Here is a 23,566-nt window from a genome sequence, read left to right as displayed (position 1 = left end):
GGCTACACTGACCCTCTCTGGATCTTCTTGAGGAATGAGAACTGCGAGCAGCATTGAGAATTAAGTCCTGTATTACACTAGAATGGTCATCCATAGTACTGGTTATGGGGGAATTGTTTCATAGCTTGTGGGCAAGAAAATACTACTGTCCTCTCACCTGGGAGTTGCACTGGTTCTTTGACTCTGTGTCCATGGCAAAGAGCTTCTCAATCACCTCAATCTTAAGATCTTCATCTAAGGAGCTGTAATAGTCTCCTGGGCTGCTTGGCTGTACGAGAATAAAAAAGAAGCAGCAAGATTATCACAGTACTTGATTCTGATATGGTTCTGTCAATGCACTGTGCTGTACAATAATGAACTATGCTATGCAAAACAAACAAGACTGGGTCTACAGCATCTCCACAAACCAAATATTCTACTCAACTCTAATAAACACACACTATTCTCCAACAGAAAAAACGGTTACCTACCTTCCGTAACTGTTGTTCTTCAAAATGTGTTGGTCATGTCCATTCCATTCTAGGTGTGCGCGCACCTACCTGCATGACCATCAGAGATTTTGCCTTAGTGGTATCCATAGGGCCGGCTGTGGCACCCTCTGGAGTGCCACGCTCGTGCTGCAGTATATCAGGTGCCACCAGCCCTACCCTCTCTCAGTTCCTTCTTGCCAATACCTCCAACAGAGGGGAAGGAGGGTGGGTAATGGAATCGACACGAGCAACACATCTCTAAGTACAACAGTTATGAAAGGTTGGTAACCATTTTTTCTACTTTGAGTGCTTGCTCATGTCGATTCCATTCTAGGTGACACACAAACAGAATCAACAGAGGTGAGCTCAGAATTCACAATCTTGCAGCTTGCAGCCCTGCTCTGCCAAAGCCAGCATTGTCTCAAGCGTCCTGGGTCAGCGCGTAGTATGATGCAAATGTGTGGACGGACGACTAGGTTGCAGCCCGACAGATCTCTTGGATCAGCACCTGTGCCAGGAAGGCAGCTGATGATGCCTGTGCCCTAGTCGAATGAACCATCATGGTCACTGGCAGGGGCACCTTCACCAGCTCGTAGCTACAGCGGATGCAGGCCGTGATCCAAGATGAGATTCTCAGGGCTGACACTGGACAGCCTTTCATCCCGTCCGTGACAGCAACGAAGAAGCGCATTGACTTACGGAATGGCTTTGTTCTACCAGTGTAGAAGGCCAGCGCCTGTCTGACATCCAAGGTATGCAGCCTGTGCTCCTCATCCTTCACATGAGGCTTCGGACAAAGGACTGGTAAGTAAATGTCTTGACCAGTGTGGAACTGGGAGACGACCTTGGGCAGAAAGGCCAGGTGCGGACGCAGCTGGACTTTGTCCTTACAGGGCAGCTCTGACATGAGTAGAGAAGCAGGAGGCAGCAGGAAACCAAGTGCTTGAAGGGGGGACCCATGAGTCTGGACAGCAGAAGATTCAGGTCCCAAAGGGGGGACCAGGTCTCAGACATGCAGGTAAAGGTGCTTCAAACCTCCTCCCACCCTCCGAATCCCCCAGTCCAGAGCCCATACCCCTCCCAACCCCTTTCTTCAGCTGGAGCCCCCTCCCATACTCCGAATTCCTCAGCTCCACCCCCCAGCCTGGATCCCCCTCCTGCACCCCAAACAGAGAGACGGGGGTGGAGTGAGGGGGGGGCGGGGCCTCGGATGAGGGGCGCAGCAGGAGGCGGGGCGAGTGTGTTCAGTTTTGTGCAAGTAGAAAGTTGGCAACCATAACTCCAGAGGGCGCCACAGCTGGCCGTAGGCCCTGGGTACCGCTAAGGCAAAAAATCTCTGATGGCCACACATGTAGGTGCCTGCACACCTAGAACAGAATCAACACAAGCAAGCACTTGAAGAAGATTATTACTTTTATCACTAAGAAATGGTAAAGTGTTGCATGCAATAACGATAGAAATGGTCTGCCATATGGATCTAGAGTTACGACTTCAGATATATTGTAAAAATAAATTTAAACCGACAATGTGAGACATCCCCTCTTAAATCTCTCTGAAGAGGAAAGGGGTAAGCCTGGGCTCCAGCTTTCCTCTTCCAGCATTTACAAATTAAATGGGGCATCCTCCAGGGATGGCCTGCTGGCTATGCTAAGTCAGCACTTTCCAACTTCTAGGGGGCAATGATGCTAGTTTAATCAGACTAAACTCTCATGTGTCCTACACAGTGCCTACTGCCTCTCACTCAGTTGTGCACCATCCAGCTTAGTTCAGAGCAAACCAAAGTTTTCGGTTAGAGAGTACACAAATGAATGGATGACAAACAGCAGCAGTTCACTGATGCCCAGCACAAAGCAAGGAGGGAGAGGAAATCCATGGTACCAGCCTGAAAAGCCTTAAGTGTCAGGACTGGTACAAGTTGGGAACCACTGAAATATGGCTATAGCTTCTACCTAATGAACAAATGAAGGTAATATGCCAGGATTTTTGTTAAAGGGATATCGATAATGGCTGCGCTATCTTATAGCAGCCTTTTACTGGCTAATTCACCTAGAGGTAGTGGTGGCTTGGTCTAGCAGCTGTACATAGGATGTTTTAATGAGAGAAGACTAGTGTGAGGGTGGCTGGGAAAAAATAAAGGATTGGTATTAAGCGCAGGGGATAGCCCTGATTTATTATCCTCATTATGTTGTTCAATGCGAATATAATACAATGTATGCATAGTTGCCTTGGTTATTTCATAAGTATGAGACCACTACTGTACACATGTACCTCCCAGTGATGTTGATGGGAGTTACATACAAAACATCACACTCCATTTATTTACCTTGCAGTTTGTAGATTAGTTCATTTAATTTTCAGTTCAAAGGTCTTTCTTACCGTTGAACAGCTGCTGTTGCTACTTGCACTTGGAGTACTACTGCCTGGTGCAACTTGAGGCATTGTAAATGATGGCACAGTCAGCTTTTCACCTTGGGGAGTATGGGTCTTCACTTCTACTGGCCACTGTTTGTTTAGGGTCAAAACAACAGCTTTGTTGTAGATAGAGGCTTCCTCAAACTTCTGTGTCCCTGAACAGATATTAACAAGATTGACACATTCTTTCAGCCTGATAATTCTGTTGTGCTATGACACATTACCAGCTATTTAATAAATAAATAAATAAGCAAACACCGCCCAGTTGCCATGTGCATGTTTCACATTTTAAGGTTTTAGTATAAATCAAGAAAAAATAAGAGGCCTGATTGTCATCTGGCTCACAGAAATTTTTCATTGGTGTGAGGCCTCTGACTTCTATGGAGTCACACTGGATTTTCCCAAGTGCACGGGAGAGCACAATCAGTCCCATTGAGGTTCTTTGCATTTGTTGAAACAGGAAGTATTTTGTGGTTATTTTTTATTGCATGCTGCTACAACACTAACCAAAATCCAGAGAAATAATGGCATCTCCTGGTGTGGGTGCCAACTGAGCAAGCTCCTCCGGTTCTTCCTTCAGTTTTGTGAACAAGAAGTCACTCTTCTCAGTCACTGGGACCCCATTATCAAAAATGGTATTCATTGTCAGCAGGTGAGGCTTAAACAGAGACTCCGTCTGGTCCATTGAGAACACAATGTCATTCTTCTCAATTTCACTAACAAGGCAATTAGATCTGTTAGACATTTTGCACTCTAAAACAAAGTCAGTGTATAAACAGTTAATAAACTGTTAAAACTTTAAAGGCAAAGGCCAACATTTCCAAAACTGCCACTAATTTTGGGTACCTAACGTGAGACAACAGGGCCTGATTTCCAGAGTTGCTGAGCACCCAGAACTTAACTTGACGCAAAGAGGAGCTGCAGTTGCACAATAATTCTGGGGGATGATTCACCATGGTTACTTCAATTTTATAGATGTGTAATTAATATAGTAATGACCCAGACCAGCTTCACTCTACAAGATTGCAGATTTTGGCCTAATCTATGACCACAATATTTCATTTTGCCAAGAGTAGATCACTTTGTGGTCTTGACTTTGCTGAGGAAAACTACTTCTTCCTGCTGATATTTACAAGAGATTAGGCTTAAAAACTTCTTTTCTCAACTTGGTAGCAAGCAATTATTCCAAATCTTCCATGCAGGTTTTATATCTGGTCCTGCCAAGAGACTAGAAATTCTACTACATGCAAATAAAAGCCTTCTGCAGACGTGTGTCAATAGATTTTGTATCAAATACACATTATTGAAAGAAAATGTCCAACGGTTGTGTTTGATCTATCTTGCTTGGCGAAGTTGGTTTCAGAATACCAAAGTAAAATATACCTTACAAAAATTCCACTAATTGCCTGTGTTACAGCATAAATGTTCATAAGCACTTTTGGGGTTCTGTATAACTTACCTCAGTACATAGTTGACACAGACAATACACTGAGGTTGTAGGTTGCGTGTATTGTAAATGACAGTTCCTTGAGTCTCCAGCCATACATATCCACCATGCTTTGCAAGCATTCGGTACTGGCCAGTTACTACTTGACCTTTTGCACACACTGTCAAATAGGACAAAATATAAATAACATAGCAGCATTTATAAGAATGCAATACATAAACGTAGCACAACCAGTAAAATTGCCTTTGAGTTCTAGCCATGTAAAATGACAGCGCTAGAATTAAAGCTATTTGCTGGTAAATGTCTGATTATCTTATTTTTGAAGTGTAATCGTTAAAGCTAAAATTTTCAAAAGTGGCCACTATTTCTGGGGGCTCAGTGTGAGAGAGTTCAAGTTAGGTGCCCAAAATCTGTGGACTACTGATTGCATATGTATATGTAGACTAGTTTAAGGCCAAGAATAGGTGCCTAAAGTTACGCTCCTCAGACCATATTTAGGCATCTAAAGAAGTGGACTGATTTTCAAAAGTGCTGAACATCCATCAGTTGCTTTTATGTAAGTGCCTATGAATTTAGGAGCCCAATTTTAGGTGCCCACCCCTTTTTAAAAATAAAAATCTTAGCCTAAATTGTATATATTTTCTTTCCTTCCTCATGCCTTGGAATCTATGACATCAACTCCAGATATACATTCCTGATATATTTTGTTATTGTTGCAAATAAGGAGGTATGGTGTTACTACGCTGACATTGATCTTGCAGCAAAAGGGAAAGAAAAGAAAAACATTTTCCAAGCTGTCAAAGTGACACAAATGAAGAATTGTCAGTGGTACTGTTTTGTCAGTAGAGAAAATGGAGAGTTGAATTATTCTGCTTTTCTGGCTGTTTGGGCTATGCAACTGTCATCATTTCTCTGTAATATTTCCTTTTAACCTGCCAGTCTCCAGCTAAGACTTAGATGAAGGTCAAACAATGCTTCCAGGACAATGTAATACATCCATGTAACATCCGGGGTTACCCAGAAGACAGAATCAAGCTTTGTTTGTGTAGTAGCACATTGCACCAAAAAAGTGCAGTTCAGATTTAGAGTTTGTTCTGGATGCTTTACAAATACTTTTATATATCTCCTAAATACAATATCTATAGTACTCAGAGTTAGGCAAGATGTTTCAGTGTAGAGTTCTTGGCATTTGAGAATTTAAGTTTTTAGAATGCTTTACTTGGTAGCCATCTTCCATTTTCATCAAAGTAGCTAATATGGACTGTATCTTCCATTCAAGTAACAGTCTTTTTCCCAACTGACAGTAACTTTCTATCCATGTTAATATTAATAATATTGCAATCCATTCTAGCACATAAGCACTCACCATTGGGATTAAAGTTTGCACAATCAGGCCCTTTTGGCAAAATTTCCCCTTTAGGCAGCTTTTAATTGTAATAACATTATTTGATTGCAATTAAACTGATGTACTAAAGTCCAATTGAAGTTGAACTTGATCTGATAGTCTTTGCACAGGAAAACTCCTGTGTACATGGCCATTGTAGAAACTACTGAAGCCTAAGTCTTTCCTGCACAACCACCACAGAACTGGGCCCATTACATTTATGAAATAAAATAAAGGCAGCATACTCAAAGGTGTTTAGGTGCCTAACTCCCTTTGATTCCAATGGGGGTTAGGCCTTTAAGTACCTTTGTGAACCCCACTCTAAGTGTTCGTGGGTCATTTGTAGTGTTACTCTTCCTGTCGCTAAAGTTTTTTTCCCTAGGAATATTTCATCATCCTTCATTTAATTTATTTAGACTTTTTTAATTTAGACAAAATATAAGATTATTGTTTTTGATGAAATATGTTTTTGATTAAATGTGTGGAACAAAATCAAAAGGTTTTGCCTTTAGTATGTTTCAGAGACTGTTCTGCTCTGCTTGTGAAACATAATTACATTGGCTTCCTAATCATCAGCTCTTCAATAAGAGTCATAATAAGGGCGCCTGTTGCATTACAGGGAAGCTTTTTACTGCTTTAATCTACACCCCTCATCTCCCCCTCCCCCAGCACATCATGTTCTGATACAAAGAGTGGCAGGACGCTTTTTTTGGAGTAACACTATAAATTACTAATGCACTTGAATTTAGTCTTTCAGTTACCTAGCCATATGCCTTCAGTCTGACTTCCAAGTTGTTAGAAAGTTAAAAGGATTTTATTTTAAATATGTTACCAAAATATTACATCTCTATCTCATACAACATTAATTAGATCATCACACTGAAGAATAAACAAAAATATTATCTTCAGTTACTTTTGTTGCCTTTAATTGTTTACAAAGCTTTTTTTTTTAATTGCTGTCATACATTTGAAATAGATGCAAAATATGATATGATTGACTTGGCCTGTCAAACTTCTATGTACTTCCCATTGAAAGGTCTCAGATGGCCAGAGCCAGCTCCCCATGGAAGTCAATAGCAAAATTCCAACTGTCTTTAATGGGAACGAGACCAGGCCCTAAATGGAAATAGTAATAGAATATTAATTGTTTGGTTGGAAAATATTGCTTTGCATGAATCTTTTGTGCAAAAACAAGGATTTTCATCTCTCCCTCACATAACTGATAAAAGAGTGGGCACGTTAAATTACCGTCAAATTAAATTCTAATCTTGCATTTGATGACAACCAATTAAGTCTTATACTGTATATAAAGCTATACTTGCAGCCAAGAACACAAAGAGTACTATGGTTTATTTCAGCACAGGGTCATTACCTCATCTGAAAACATTACAGTTTTGTAAAACTGCAACAAGTGTGTCAGCAGTATGATGATACTGCCGATCAGTATCTTTACTGATACAGTAAATCCAGGGCCTAGTTCTGTTTCTGTCTTAAAGGCTTATTTTAGGTGTGTTCATTCAACCTTCAAACTTTTTTCCCCTTCCTCATTCTAGTGGTGGATTACCTTCTTGTAATGAAAAATAAATCCTGCTCTAGAACTTGATTCTTTTCTTTTTTTGATAACATGACATTATTGTTGGCATTGATGTATTCAGAATCAATGGATATATTTATAGTGTGATTATACTTATCTCCTGCAGAAAGCATACTTAGGTTAAATAAAAATTGGATGTCTAATATATTTAGCATGGAGTTTTATTTTTGTTTTGCATTTTGAATCATTACTTTACAGCTCTGCTAGGAGAACAATTTTGTGAAGCATAGATCAAAACAACTAGGAGAATTCTCCAGAAGAAATTGTATCTTGTTTTAACTTATTTGTACTTTTGAAAAACGATAATTATGTGTCATCTTATATCAGATCTATTAACATTAGATTATGCAATGAGTGTTAGAAATCACAGAACAGAACTCGTGAATATCTGCCCAGTTTCTCAAAAGGTCACAAGGGCTTCCATGTTCAATGAGGGCTTGCTGGTGCCCAGGTGGCTGATTGTTCATGGCTTGCTATTCATATGCCCCAAGCCACATGGGCTTCTTTGGACTTGTAAGAAGTGCCTGGAGGCATTTGCCTCAGCAAGATGGAATGGGCCAAATTTTCTGGTGATGTAAAGTGATATATAGCTCTTGTTGAGGTTATTGGAATTGCACTAATTTACATCACCACAGAATTTGGGCCAATGCCTGTAAGGGAAGGGCAGAATGCATCAGCTATGCTACCCTGGGACTAGAAAGGGGGGTATATTCTTCCCCACACACCTTCAGAGACTGCGGGGCTACTCTTATTTTATAGGGCCTGATCCTACACATTTATTACCAGATGTAGGGCTCATGGCTTTGAGTAGCCCTATAAGGCTGCTATGGGATTCTTTTTATAAATAACCACTTCTGGGTCTTTCCACTGACTTCAAAGTGCTTTTGGATTAGGTCCTACATTGAGAGCTTAAGTGATACACAGGCTTTATGCTGGTCCTGTGCATGGAGTCGATCTGACCCTGTTAGAACAAGGAGCAGCCTCCGCTGGTGGTTTATTTTATTTCCTCTCTGGTGCTATTTCAAAAGTAACTATCTACAGTTTATATTGTTGATCTCTGGGATTTAAAAACAACTTAAAGCAACATAGCCACCAATTGCTCATGATGCATTCTAATCAGATATCTCAGAATACATAGCTTGCTTGAGCAGAGACAATATCATTAATTGCTCACCCCTGTAAAAGACCTAATTTGTTTTGGGAAATTCAAAATTTGTAAAAAAAAAAGACAAAGCCACATGAATCGATTGACAGCAGCAGGCTAGTGGAGAAAAAATATAACTGTTTCCTCAAAACATTCTGATTAAAACTAACATTGTTCTGCATCCCAGATGATTCTCTCTGCTGTCAAACATTCTTGTTAATGAACATCTGAGTACTTAGCTTATTGGGGATGGCGAGGTCTAGAATCCCTGCTGTTAGGGCTAATGTAAACCTCCCTTCTGGTTTTGCAGTTGTCTGCTGAGACTGATTATTATGTTCTTAAAAAAAGTTAAAATCACTCTGAAAGGGATGAGGAAAAGATGATCGTGGTCTATCACTGGATGCCCCAACAACATGACTGAGCCTTTCACTGAAAATGCATTTGGTAGACACATGCAGGGCCTTCATTATATTGCTAGGAAAGGCCAATTCCAATGCACGGACACTCACAAAAAATTCTATATTTATATATTAGTCAAAAGCCTAATCTTTAGGAGATTAGTGTTAAGGGTTACCTTTAACAGAAGAAAATAGTTAGAAATGTAAAGTAAGTACAAAGAGATAGAGAAGAAATGATATAGTTTATTTCATCTACCAACAGCTTGTTTTATATTTCAAAGACAGCAATTATGACCTCCAAAAGACAGCTCAGAGTTTTATATACTAATTTGATTATAACTGTATATATTTCTGGTCATTATTATTGTTTTCTTCTTGGAAACCATAAACTATGGTTGAATTTAGTGTTCCAAAATGCATTCGTGTGGTTAAGTTACACACATGACGCTCTTCTAAAAGCTCATGATGTCATTTTAAATTTTTATATGGAGCCATCAGCTGCAGCATGTTGGATAGTCTCAGTAAAGTTCCCGAGCGTTTGAGTCAGATCCTGCTGTTAGGCTGCTATAGAACTGGATCGACACTTTGTGAAAATGACTATGATGTAAAAACCAAGCAATTCACCTCACTTACGCAGAGCGCACAGGAGATGACACAAGGGAACAGAAAAATGGTCTAGCTAGTTTGAGATCCTGATTGCAAGAGAGGCCATGTGCAAGAGACACCTGACCAATTATATCATCTTGGTAGGGTATTTTCCTGGCCCCCAACTGGTGCAAACTGTTATATCCTCGAGCATGAGAATTTGGCACCTTTGTGTTTCTCTAACCTAGCTAATGTAACAGCATTATTATTTGCATTATAGCAGCAACTAGAAGCTGCAGGCAGGAGTCAGGCCTCATTGTATTAAGTGCTGCACAAAAAGATATTAGAATCTAATTTAAGGCAAAAAGTAACAAAAAATAAGGCAGGAACAAGGGAAGGAAGATGAGGGAAATGGTACTGAGAACATGCAGATAATTTTATTTTTTAATCTCACTAAGCTACGTGTCTCAATAGTATCTTCCATCAGCATAGCCACATAATTTTATGTCATATAAAATTGTTTTTTTCTCGTTTTGTTTGTTTTGCTTGTTTCATTGAAAGCTCCCTTGTTATGATATTATAGGATAGGACAAACAGGAGTGGTTAACTGGCAGTCTACATCTTTTATTTTATACATCTCTAGCATATCTCCTTTCATGCGTGTTTCTCTACTAAATAATCTTTAGTATTTTAAAAATTCTCCTCCTATTGAACTCCCTTACCCCCAATCAATGTTTCATATTCTATGACCTCTCAATTTCAAAATGATCATATCAGGAATGAAATGAGGTGGTCATAAGCGTACACAACCTTCACTATGAAGCATTGATTTAAACAATGGCATTATACTTTGTTTCCATATAATTCTCCATCCTTCTGACCACCATTGTCTATTGAGCAGATGCCAACATTTAGCTGACCATGTCAGGTAATATGGAACCCAACTAAGTACAAAAACCGTTTAAAAAAATCTTCCCCCCAATATATATTACTTTGTATACTGAATGTCATCTTCCATCTATCTCATTGTGTTAGCTCCTGTTGGAGTTTCCCCACAATCTCCCCTACTCTGAATTAACCTAAATATTTATGTGTTTTTTCCAAGCTATTTGTTTTGGGTGGGCAAAAGAAGTAAACTGATGGGAACAGGAGGAAAGAGAGAAAGACATAGAAAAAGCTCTACTAAGTTATCTTGTTCAATTACTAATTTCTATTATATTGGACACCTGTGTCTAATACTGATCACTGTGATATGCCACTATTTACTTCTTGCCATGCTTGAAATTGACCATTTATTCTTATTTATTGCTTCCCAATATTTATTGCTTGCTCTTATCCAGTTTTTCAGCCTCCCAACTGAATCTGGTATCATGAGTTAACTTAGAAAAAAGGGCGTGTCCTAGAATCAAGATCCTGCAAATGGAACTAGTTTTGTTTCTAATTTAGAGTGAAATTCATCTAAAGGGCCAGCGATGGGGTTTCAATGGGTCATAGCAAAAGGCCAATGCATCACTTAAGTCCCACTTTGAAGCACTAATGCAATCCCTTTGCATTTCTCTCTTACAGAATACGTGCAAGATATACACAAGAACTCAACAACACACCAATGTGTCTTTATGTTTGCAGCTTGTTAGTCAGGTACATGCACACCGTGTTTTATGTACAATGAAGGACATATCAACATGACTTACAGTTCTGATGGCTTTTAGTCATATTTTCTGAGTCCAAGGCATGATAGAATTCATATGCAGAACGGCCCAGTAGCTCTTCTGGGTGGTATCCAATCAATTCAGTAATTCTTGACCAAGAAAAAAAGGTTTTATTAGATCTCTCCTACTCCACAATGTCTATATATATTTTAAATGCTGCCATTAATTTAAGTCCTTATACCAATAGATCTGAAACATGATGTCAAGAATACATATTGGGATTTCTTTCTGGAACATATTAGGAAATACAGTATTCTTAATAATGATTTGCTGTTACCATACTTAGGGTATATCTACCCTGCCATAAAAGACCCACAGTACAGTCACAGCTGGCCCAGATCAGCTGACTTGGGATCATGAGGCTCGGGCTATAAAACTGCAGTGTAGATGTTCAGGCATAGGCCTGGCCTCTGAGATCCTCCTCCCTTATGAGGTCTCTCTGCCTTGACTCCAGCCTGAGCCTGAGTGCTACCTTTAGCCCTGAAGCCTTTGAATACTTTTATCATTCATTTCCATAGTGGTTATTAAGGCAGCCATTAAAAACACTATTTTCTCGCCAAGAGTTCCATAACAGTTGGAAAACTCACTACAGGCAAATCATTGCTTACAAGTTGTCTCACTGTCTATTACTCCAGATGGGCCTGATCCTCCACTCCTCCACTCCAGGAGCAGTGTCTGCAAAGAATAGAAGGTCCTGCCCTCTGGCTATCTACTCTGCTTATATAATTCTTATGGTTTTGACTTTAAAAACTGAACTGTAGCAAGGGATTAGCTCATTGCTTTTGGTATTTCATTTATCAAAACAAAATACACAGTAAACTAATGCCAGGAGAGACAGTAAGATTTTAAAGAAATCAGCTGCTTTACTTATTCAGTAATGTTTCTCAACAAAAAATCCATGAGGATATTTGGACTGTGTTACTAGGATCAGGAATCCACACACTATGCAGGGTTTATACAGATAGAATTGTGAAAATCTTATCTCAAAAATCAGAAGTTTCTTAAAGGATGTAAATAAGTATTTAGGAAGGATTTAGCTCGGGATATCAGAGAAATTTTAAAAAGTCTTCAAAATGAGTAGACATATCAAAATAAAGATTTACAGGCTGGGTGGGTTAATTTTAAATAAGTGTTTCTAAATTAAATTTGAAGTGCATGTAACTGTCACATGAAAAGTATTCAGAAATTCATCTATTAAAAACAGGAAACAAAGTAGATCTCAGTTAATGAGAAAACCCCCTATATACATCCATCAGCAAAGTCATATCTACTGCAGAGATTCTAAGGAACCACTAATATTTATTGTTTCATCCATAATACTCCTGGGTGACATCGTCTATTCTTTAAACAAACTGCAATAAAAACTGGGAAATTAACAGACAACAACAAAAAACAATTGACAACTCCTAGCTTGTCATAAACATTACAAAGCCAGGAAATTCAGACTTCAATGAATACTCAGTCTCCTCTCTCTTCTCGCACGTAATTGCCATTAACATTAATAGTTACACAGGCCTACAAGCAGCACAACCAAGTGCAGAATCAAACTCTCAGTTTTGTATACATGTGCTTAGGAGGGTTTGCTGCTGTTGGTCTGAGTGTTTTTCCAGTGCTCTAGGGAAAAGTATGGCTGAAGCCATAAACATCCATAAAATAGGTATACATAAATACTGCAAGAGCCAAATTAATGTGCAAGGCAGCCACCTGCAAGGCCTCCCCCATGCTAGGACCACAAATAAACTATGTGCCTTAGTATATGGTTTAATAGCTGACACTGCTGAGTCAGGTGCTTTACACACATAAACATATGGCCCCCATCCCTTGTGACCCCTTTATCTTGTCTCAGAAAAATCCATGTGCCAGATTCTGGTTTCAGTTGGGATGACTCTAGATTTACATTTGTGTAAATAGGATCAGGTCTGTCTCCTTTGTGAGGAGCCTACAGAGCTGTTTGTCCACATATCTGGGGGACCCATGATTGGGATGGATAACGTGTGCCCTGCACCCCCCTTGCTAATCATGGATATCCTGGCCAGTGCATATGGAGAGTGCTCTGCTAGAATTTGGCCCTGTAAATGCCTCCCCATACATAGGATAAGCAATTCAGCCTGTTCTATGAATACACAAGTAACCACCAGTGCATTGATTCCACTTGTTGTAAATCACATTTCTTCAAATATGTCAGAGTGGTGTGGGTTTGAAAAACATTGTTTTCTATTAATTCGCTTAGTCAGTGAATAAATATAGCATTGCCAACTCCAACATTAAAAAATCATGAGTGAGGTCCCTCCAAAATTAAGAGAGAGGCTTAAGAATAAGATGACTTTAAAATAATACATTTGGGGTTCTTTTTGTTTGCCTTCTGGTTTCTGAACCTTTATGTTGTACTTGGGTCATGTTTTCAAGCTTTCCTCTGCAACCAGGAGGGCTAAAAGTTTACTTTTTAATTAAAGCTGAAATTCTCACAGGACCCAGGGCTTTAAGTAGAATACCAAATATCATGAGACTCACAAAGTAATTGTGAATGCTGAAAATAGAGCAGACTTTGGTTGGTTTTATTTATATAACCTGTCTTCAATGGAGATGTGTTGGTATAACTGGCCACAGAATTTGGCCATGTGCACTAATTTGAATGTGTAATCCTTAAAAATTTTGAACCACTAGTACAGAATCAGCAAACAACCTAGGTGGGATTGCAACTCCATCACATGGGACAAGTTTTTAAAATTCAGAGAGTTTGAGATTTAACCCCAGTCTTCAAATATGGATTTAGAGACAGGAGGGGAAAGAAATAAAGTTTAACAGTAAAGCAAGGGACAGACACTGATCCCAATTATGCCAGTGTAAATAAAAAATTACTCCATCATCTTGAATTGAGTTACACCAGTGAAATTGACATGAGAGTCCCTGGTGCTGTAGTAATGCATAATTTTGCAATTCAAACATGGCATTTTTAGCTAGCTGCATGCTGGTTCTGTGGATTTGACCTAACTCCTCTTTCAAATCGGTTTCTAGCTAACTTCCTCATTACAAAAATCCCCTTCTTGTAGTTCCATGTTGCAGCACCACCTCTTGTAGTATGAGCCTCCAGTGAGGATGTCAAATTGAATTAGATCAGATGTAATTTTGGATTAAACTGTTGTGGCTCTGGCAACGGGAGTGTCAATGTCCTTTTGCTGAGATCAGCTAAAATGTACAAACAATATATTAAAAAAAGACCTCTCAAGAGGCTGAGTATCAGAGAACTGCACTCATGCTGTGAAAGAACAATATTGAACAGAAAGAAATTCTAAACATCCTAAATCACAGTGAAATATTACTCAAGTTTTAAAATAGCTAAATCAATTGTACTCCTTTGTTAACTAATCTGTTAACAGTTCTAGGCTTCATTGCATTTCTCTTTAAACCGTGTCCAGTACAGTGTGACTGTACTTAATTGAAAACATTTGAAGCAAGAGATTTTTCCTTTTTCTCTCACCTCTCAGAAAACTAGAATATGCTAAAAGAGCTTCATGTTTTTTTTTTTTTAAAAAAAAAGTACCATAGTATGCACTACAGAAATTCTGTATCTTCTAGTTGTTACAGGAGTAACCTTTACTTAAAATTGCAGAACCGTTTCATGCATTCTGGGGGCCGGCAGGGGTTGGCGCTGTTAATTTTCAAAATCTTAAAGCGCACAGGCTAGAGCCTTTGCAGAGATGAAAATTAGATTATCCAGTTCCATGCCACATTATGCACCAGATGTGATGCCAAATGCACCACCAGTGCTGCGTCACACACAGCCCATAACTCCATTTTAAGTTACTGGGCATTTTGTGAAAGAACATGGCATGCAGCAAATAGGTTAAATATAGGTGTCAAAAACGCTATTGGGGAGCTGCTATAGTTTAGTTTTAGACAAATCCTCCAGTTACTCTGAATAGCTTCCACAGGAATCTCCTGATTGTACAGAATCTCAGATGAACATACAGAGCATGATAAATTGTACAGTAGCAAGCAGTTAGCTTGAACCAACCAATCGTAAAGGAGGAAAGCATTTTTCTGGAAGTGTGTTGTGGGAAGGAGGGGGAGAAAAGAAAAATAAAAGGAGAAGATATGTATGTATGCTCCATGGGACTAATCAATCATTACACATGAACTAAGAAATCCTTATTACTTTGGGTTTGAACACTAGGCAGAAAATTGTTTCTCGTTCAAGCTGTGGATAGATAGCACATTTTATTTTAGTGTATTTTCATCTTTTGAGATGAAAAGCAGAGTGAAGCAAGGATGTGTTCTTGCCACTACACACTTTGGAATCTTCTTCTCAGTACTCTTGAACTGTGCGTTTAAGGACATGAAAGATGGAGTGTACCTCCACACAAGATCAGATGGGAATCTTCAACCTGTCCCGACTTAAGTCAAAGGCCAAAGTCAAAAAGGTGCTAATCAGGGAACTTCTATTAGCTGTTCTATTAGATGATGCCCTTATAGCCCACGATGAAGATCTACTACAAGAACTCAGACTGCCTTTCAAGTGCCTGTCAGGCATTTGCTCTCACCATCAGCATTAAGAAACGGTTGTATTAGGACAGGGGGTTCCACAAGATCCTTCAATCACCTTAAATGCAAACCAGCTAGAAGTAGTCCAAAGTTCAGCTATTTAGGTTCCAAAGTGACCACCAACCCCTCATTGGATGAAGAACTAAATGTTCGCATTGGAAAGGCTGCCATCGCCTTTAGCAGAGTTACTAAAAGAGTATGGAACAACTCAAAGCTTACCATCAAGACCAAAATGCTAGTGTACCAAGCTTGTGTCTTCAGCACTCTCATGTATGGTGGGGAAATATGGACAACTTATGCTCATCAGGAGAAAAGTTTAAATAGTTTCCACCTACACTGTTTATACTGCATACTCAACACCAAATGGCAACAGAAAGTCACCAATGCAGAAGTATCCAAGGACATGCTGTACAGGGAGCTATCAGAGAGAACAAGAACAACAGGATGTCCCCTGTTTCGCTATAAAGACATATGCAGGTGAGATATGGAGGAATTTGGAATTGATCCTGACCGATGGGAAATATTAGCAAGTGATTGTAAGAAGTGGCACCATCATCTCCATCAGGGTATCAAAATCCATGACAAGAGCTGGCTCCTACAGCTTGAAGAGAAAAGAGCCCATAGAAAGCAAGCAGCTCCCAACCAGGGTGGATAAAAATCGATGATATTTTTAAAAAAAATAAAAAAAATAGGATTTTTTTTATTTAAATAGGATTTTTTTGATTAAAATGCTTTTTGAGGAAAAAAAACCTATCTAAAGATAGTTTTAATTAAGATACATTATAGCTCAAAGATATCTCATCATGGAATAGAGATTACAAATTCTAAATCTACAGTACGAGACAATATATTAATGTAATGTTTAAGAAAAGTTTTGTAAATGAGTTCCAATAGTTCATGGATTAGGGACCCAATCTTATGGGGTTCCACAGGCTTCTGTATATATTATTTAGGTTAATCTTTCTATCTACCCAATGGGACTCAGTGCTCAGTGTAGAAGATACCATCAGAGATGCTTAGTTTTGCAGTTCTCAAACTGTGGTTTTGTGTCTCCAGAGATAACATGCTTGTTAACAGCAAAAATGTTTTTAAATAAATAAATAAATAAAATACATAATATATAGAGTGAGAAATAACAGACCTCAACCCTGTTGTCCCTCTGCAAATTTGTGTAGCCACAGTCAGTCCCTTACCTTTCTCTAAAAGTGCAAACTTTCAAAAAGTTCAATGAATAGAAGATTGTTGGGGGCAGAATAGATCTGGACAAGGAGAAGAAGTCGGGAGATAAATGTCAGAAGGGAGGGATAGGCAATAGAAACAAACGTGAAAGTGTTTGAGTAGTATATTCCAGAAGTCTTGAGGTCTTTCTGAATGTAGCCTTCATTGAGTAAAGAAGTAAAATGGGTGCAAGCCCAATTTAATAAAAACAATTCTTTACAGTTCACCTTTAATGAATTTAGCCTCACAACAGCCTTTGAGGTAGGGAATTTTCCATGCATGCATTTTACTAAATAGCAAAGAGGGGAAGCGACTTATCTAAGGTCACACAGTCAGTCGGTGCCTGACAGATTCAGGAACAGACCTCAGATCATCTGATTTCCAGTATTGTGCCTTAACCACAAAGCCTTGCTGTGTGTCACTAATATCCCACAATGTTTTTACTACAATTAAAAAAGGAAAGAGTAGAACAGCTCTAAAAACTACATTGATAAAATAGCAGTTGGGTCACATTTCTGCTCCCAGGGATCAGTGCTTGTTTCTTTGTTGTTTTACTGGATTCTGAGATATGTTATTACCAGAATAACTGAATTCAAAAACTGGCCCTTTGGACATAACTGAGAGAAGGATTCAGCTCATAAAACACAAGAGGCAGTCCATCAAAAGAAAAATTCCATAAATTCTTATATTTTAAAAGAGAGGTAGAAGGGATAGCAAAGTTCTTTCCCACTACTCACACCTCAACTAAAATTACTACTATTCCTCTAATTGGCAGCCATGTAACCTTTGAAATACAAATGTTAACTAATTTCAGAGTAGCAGCCGTGTTAGTCTGTATTCGCAAAAAAGAAAAGGAGTACTTGTGGCATCTTAGAGACTAACAAACACAAAGTAAGTATCAACAGGAGTGCTGTCCAAATTTTTTGTTCATTGTTGGCATCCTTTCATCTGCGAGAGACGGTGGGAATTGCAGCCTATGATGCTTGATGGTACATGGTTTGCAATGTCTCATGTGACTGAACAGTTCAATCTGAGATTTGCATGATCTTTGGCAGTTATTACAAATATAAGTATCTTGGTGATAAGTAATAGTCAGCATGGATTTGTCAAGAACAAATCATGTCAAACCTAATAGCTTTCTTTGACAGGTAACAAGCTTTGTGGAGAGGGGGTAAGCAGTAGATATGGTATATCTTGACATTAGTAAGACCTCTGATACTGTCTCGCATGATCTTCTCATAAATAAACTAGGGAACTACAACTTAGATGGGGCTACTATAAGGAGGGTGTATACCTGGTTGGAAAACCATTCCCATAGAGTCATTATCAATGGTTAACAGTCAAGGTGTGCCTCTAGGGAAGCCTTGAAAAAAGCATACTGATTGCAATAATCCAATCTGGAGATAATAAGGACATGTGATTGAGACAGGTCATTCTAGTAACAGATGGGGCAAAGTTATCTAGCTAGCCACAGAAAGTGTTTTTTGTGGCTGATGCTATGAGAAATTCTAGTGTGAGTGAGGAGTGTAGAAGGACTCCTATACCGTAGATTGTTAAAATAATCTGGAGATAGACATCCTCAATTAGAGGAGATAGTACGGAGGTGACAAGCTCTTTCAAGTATTTCCCTGTAAATTTCCCCGTGTAACCTCCATCTTGTTTGGAGTTAGCTCCAGTCAACAACTTCTCATCTATGTGCTGATACTGGCCAGATATTGGGACAGCTGGGTGATAGTGGTGTTGTGTGTGATGCAAAGATAAACAGAGTTGATTGCTCTCTGCTCATAATTGCGATTTATATCATTAAGTCTCACAATTTGTCCCAGCAGCTGCAAGCAGATACTGAATAGGTCACAAGAGAGGAATGAATCTTACAGTACACTCCAAAGGTGTCCTATTGGTAAAGAAGTGGTTGCCCATCAGTACAGGCCTCAAGAAAAATTAAGACCATTTCAAGGATTTTCCCTACCAAATGTCTGATGCAGAAGAGAAATATCCCATAAGTAGAAATTTCAATTGCTACTAAGAAGCCTAGGAGCATGATGAGTGTAGAGGTTTGCCCCTTATCTACTGATAACAGGAGACCATCCATTGATAACGGGAGACCATCCTTCACCTGTCAAAACAGATTCATAAACAGAACTTTAAGTACCATTTAAAATGAAAATTGCTAAATGAATATTTTCACAGCAGCCAGCCAGTCATGGCATACTTTCGCAGGTACAGTGGTATCGACTGTTTTTTGTATTGCACATACATGAAGACTACTGTAATAGAAGAGCCACTTTCTGAGTGTACTTCATGGCACCTATTTTCCATTTGAGCATGGTCATCTTTGTTTAGACTCCAAGACAAAACTGTTGCAACATGCCCTCAAGTTGGATGCCTTTTGATGTTCTGATATCATCACATGGAGATGTGGCAATTGAAGTCATGACAAGATGATGTTGCATCAGCCCTGTGATGTTACACCCCCTATTCTTCATAGAAATATCGTTATGATATGAATATGGCCTAAGATATATTTTATGCAAGATGGGTCTTGTAAGGTATCATTGGAAAGGTTATAATGCACTGAATGTGATTATCCAATTTGTATGCATGTATCCTTTCTGTATCTAAAGTTAGGAATACTGACTATGTAACAATTATAACTGTGGGTGTACCTGGGAGACACCCACCAGACAACCAGCCATCACAGCCTTGATGGGCCATTACAAAGAAACAACAAGACTGTGAAGATACTAATCTCTCTCCTTCCTGAGAGGCATCCTGGGATGTAGCTGTGACACTACCAGGTCAGGTAGTCCTGTCACCTATACAAAATATCACCTTCGACATTGCTGGTACTTTTCCTCTGTAGGGGGATGGGGACCAAACTAAGGTTTCCCACTTTAGGTAAATCCCTTTTAAGGCTGGAGAGGGGGTTAATCTGGACTCTCCTCCATTGCCTACCCAAGAAGAAAGACTGCTGAAAGTACCTGGAGGGACAAAGGACCTAATCTGAGGGGAAAGGCAGGGGTGAGTCCAGACTGAGATAGGGGGTCCAGTCTGTAAGAAGAAATAACTGGAACTCTACACTACAGAAACTCTGCAAATTGTCTAAAACAACATTTAGGGTGAGAAATTACTTCTTGAAACCAGTCTCTAAGATCTTAAGCTTAGTATGCATGTTTTCTTTTATTTGCTCAATAATCTGCTTTGTTCTGTTTGCTATCCCATATAATCACTTAAAATCGGCCTTTTATGGTTAATACATTTATTTTGTTTATAACATAACCCAGTTTGTGCAATTCATATCTGGGGGCAGGGGGGCAAGAAGCTGTGCATATCTCTCTTCACATTGAGGGAGAGGGTGAATTTTTATGAGCTTGCGCTGTGCAGATCTTTCTATACAGTGCAAGACAATATACCTTTGGGTCTGCACTCCAAGAGAGGTGGGCACCTGATTGCTGGGGCAAGTCCCTTAAACTGAGTCTTCCCAGAGCTGATCTTGGTGTCTGTGTCTTTCTGCAGCTGGGTGTGGCCCTGCCTGTGTGTATGCTAGAGGAGGCTTAAGAGCCTGGCTCAGCAGGAAAGGATAAAGGGGGCCCAGGCTGTTGAAACAGGTGGGCTCAGTGGTATCCCAGTACATCAGATGGCACCTTAAAGAGGGGCAACCTGTCACAAGCCCCTTGGGATGCTTTTAATGACTTATAAGTAGGGAGTAGCCTTTGAAAAATGGGTTGAATGGCTGCATTATTTTTGCCCAAACTAGATCATGAGCAAACATTTTTGTTTTAAGAACTATCATGATGCATCCAATTCAGATCTCTCAGAACAAAACATTCCACTTACAAACAATTCTGTTCATAATGTGTGTTATTTTCAGGTGGCTTTTTCCTTCCTTGGTTTGTAATTCCAAGAGACATTAAAAATACAGTGACTTCTCAAAGGTCAAGGCTAAGGGCTAAAAAAAATGTGGTGAAGTCCCCCCACCCCCACTCCAATGTTTCTATCAGGTTGAAAATGTAATTGGTAAGGTGTGCAAATGCCACTGAAATCCAAAATACAATTAGGCACACAAGTTCATAAATTTTAAGGTTGGGAGGAACCCTTGTGATCATCTGACATCCTGTACAACACCAGCCAATTTCCTGGTGACACCATCCTTGCAGCCAGGCATTCACCTCCAGGATGTATCTGTCTCTGACTGGGCCCCTACCCTTGACCAGAAGATTTGAAGAGACAATCAGCTGTGCTCCCAACTCCTTCACCCTTACTCCCAGAGCCCTGTAGTTACTTCTGATCTGTTGAGGATCATACCTCGCAGTATCATTAGTGCCAACATGGATGAGTAGCATGGGATAGTAGTCAGAGGACTGGATGATCCTCGACAATCCCTCCATAATGTCTCGGATATGGGCCCCTGGCTGGCAGCATACCTCGCGGGATGCCATGTCAGGGCAACAGATGGGTGCCTCCGTGCCCCTCAAAAGAAAGTCACCAACCACCACTACCCTACATTTCCTCTTGGGAATGGTGACTGCAATCCTCCCAGCCTTGGGGTTACATGGCTTCTCCTCCTCCATCTTTGGGGGGTGATTCCTCATCGCTCGTTGCCAGGGCAGCATAATGGTTTTCCATTATGGGTTGGGAGTAGGGGTGGAGCACTGCCTGGTGCCAGAAGTAACCAGCAGCCAGCGTCCTCCCTGTGACTAAGCCATATCTTCCTCTCCCGTTGGTGTGACAGCAGTTCTCTGTAGTTGGATAGCCTCCTCTGCCTTGGATGTCTCCATATGAGCATGGATGCTGCTCAGCCTAGCCACCTCCTTCTGTAGCTCTCCCACCTGTGTCCTGAGAGATTCCACCAGCAGGCACCTTTCGCACTGGATGGTCCCCACAGCCTGGCTTTCTGAGAGTGGGAAATGCAGGCCACAGTTTCTGCAAATCCACACCAAGATCTGGGTAGAGGCATCCAGGGTAGGTTGTCTGTCTAGATACAGGTGCAGGTGGAGGAGACAGGAGCAGCATTGGTACTAGTGATGCAGTGCTTCCTAATCATAGTGATTATATTATGTCTCCCACCCACAAACTCCGTCCCAAACTCCCGTTTGCGGTCCCTTGTTCACAGTCCCCTGTTCACTAGCTCCCCTTGGTTGCTCAGCCTCTGGTTTTTAAGGCCTTCTCTATTAGGCCAGCCCTACCCCCTCGTTAATCACACAGGGGGAGGGTGATCACAAGGCTGATCAAGGATGATCTCCTCACCTCAGTCCCTGCAAAAATCATGGAGCAGGGCCTCAAAGAAACCATTTTGAACCACTTGGAGGAGAGAAAAGTGATCAGGAACAGTCAACATGGATTCACCAAGGGCAAGTCATTCCTGACCAACCTGATATATGGTGAGATAACTGGCTCTGCGGATATGGGAAAAGCAGTGGATGTGATATATCTTGACTTCAGCCAAGCTTTTGATATGGTCTCCCACAGTATTCTTGCCAGCAAGTTAAAAAAGTATTGATTGGATGAATGGACTATAAGGTGGATAGAAAGCTAGCTAGATCGTCGGTCTCAGCTGGTAGTGATCAATGGCTCCATGTCTAGTTGGCAGTTGGTATCAAACAGAGCGTCCCAGGGGTCAGTCTGGGGCCGGTTTTGTTCAACATCTTCATTAACGATCTGGATGATGGGATGGATTGCACCCTCAGCAAGTTCTCAGCTGACATTAAGCTGGGGGCAGAGGTAGATATGCTGGAGGGTAGAGAGAGGGTCCAGAGTGACCTAGACAAATTGGAGGATTGGGCCAAAAGAAATCTGATGAGGTTCAACAAGGACAAGTGCAGAGTCCTGTACTTAGGACAGAAGAATCCTATGCATCGCTACAGGCTGGGGACCAACTAGCCAAGCAGCAGATCTGCAGAAAAGGACCTGGGGATTACAGTGGATGAGAAGCTGGATATGAGTCAGCAGTATGCCCTTGTTGCCAAGAAGTCTAAGAGTATATTGGGCTGCATTAGTAGGACCACTGCCTGCAGATCAAGGGAACTGATTATTCCCCTTTATTTGGTACTGGTGAGGCCACATCTGGAGTATTAGGTCCAGCTTTGGGCCCCCCACTACAGAAAGGATGTGGACAAATGGAGAGAGTCCAGCAGAGGGCAATGAAAATGATCAGGGGGCTGGGGCACAAGACTTATGAGGCGAGGCTGAGGGAACTGGGCTTGTTTAGTCTGCAGAAGAGAAGAGTGAGGGGGGAAATCTGATAGCAGCCTTCAACTACCTTAATGGGGGTTCCAAACAGGATAGAACTTGACTATTCTCAGTGGTGGAGGATGACAGAACAAGGAGTAATGGTCTCAAATTGCAGTGGGGGAGGTCTAGGTTGGATATTAGGAAACACTATTTCATTAGGAGGGTGGTGAAGCACTGGAATGGGTAACCTAGGGAGGTGGTGGAATCTTCATCCTTAGAGATTTTTAAGGCCTGACTTGACAAAGCCTTGGCTGGGATGATAGTTGGTGTTGGTCCTGCTTTGAGCAGGGGGTTGGACTAGATGACCTCCTGAGGTTTCTTCCAACCCTAAACTTCTGTGATTCTATGATCCAGGAAACAAAGGCTCAAACACAATCCCAGCTGACCTTTTAACTGAAATAACTTGAAAGAGAAGGAAAAACACAAACAGCC

The 23,566-nt window shown here is 40.5% G+C and overlaps 1 protein-coding gene across 1 annotated transcript in view; it reads right to left on the bottom strand.

Annotated features, from left to right (window-relative positions):
* The window catches only part of EPAS1 (endothelial PAS domain protein 1), a 141,104-nt gene that overhangs the window by 10,049 nt on the left and 107,489 nt on the right, over positions 1-23,566 (bottom strand). Inside the window, exons 7-11 of the mRNA XM_038396641.2 lie at positions 11,126-11,232; positions 4,342-4,489; positions 3,390-3,598; positions 2,847-3,037; positions 158-268 (exon numbers count right to left, since the gene is read on the bottom strand). Coding sequence (XP_038252569.1) covers positions 158-268; positions 2,847-3,037; positions 3,390-3,598; positions 4,342-4,489; positions 11,126-11,232 — 766 coding nt within the window. The remainder of the gene's footprint in view (positions 1-157; positions 269-2,846; positions 3,038-3,389; positions 3,599-4,341; positions 4,490-11,125; positions 11,233-23,566) is intronic.

The sequence above is a fragment of the Dermochelys coriacea genome, chromosome 3, assembly GCF_009764565.3.
Source record: "Dermochelys coriacea isolate rDerCor1 chromosome 3, rDerCor1.pri.v4, whole genome shotgun sequence".
In the NCBI taxonomy this organism is placed as follows: domain Eukaryota; kingdom Metazoa; phylum Chordata; order Testudines; family Dermochelyidae; genus Dermochelys; species Dermochelys coriacea.
The sequence above is the reverse complement of the archived record's forward strand: the minus strand, read 5'-3'. Positions and strand labels throughout refer to the sequence as shown.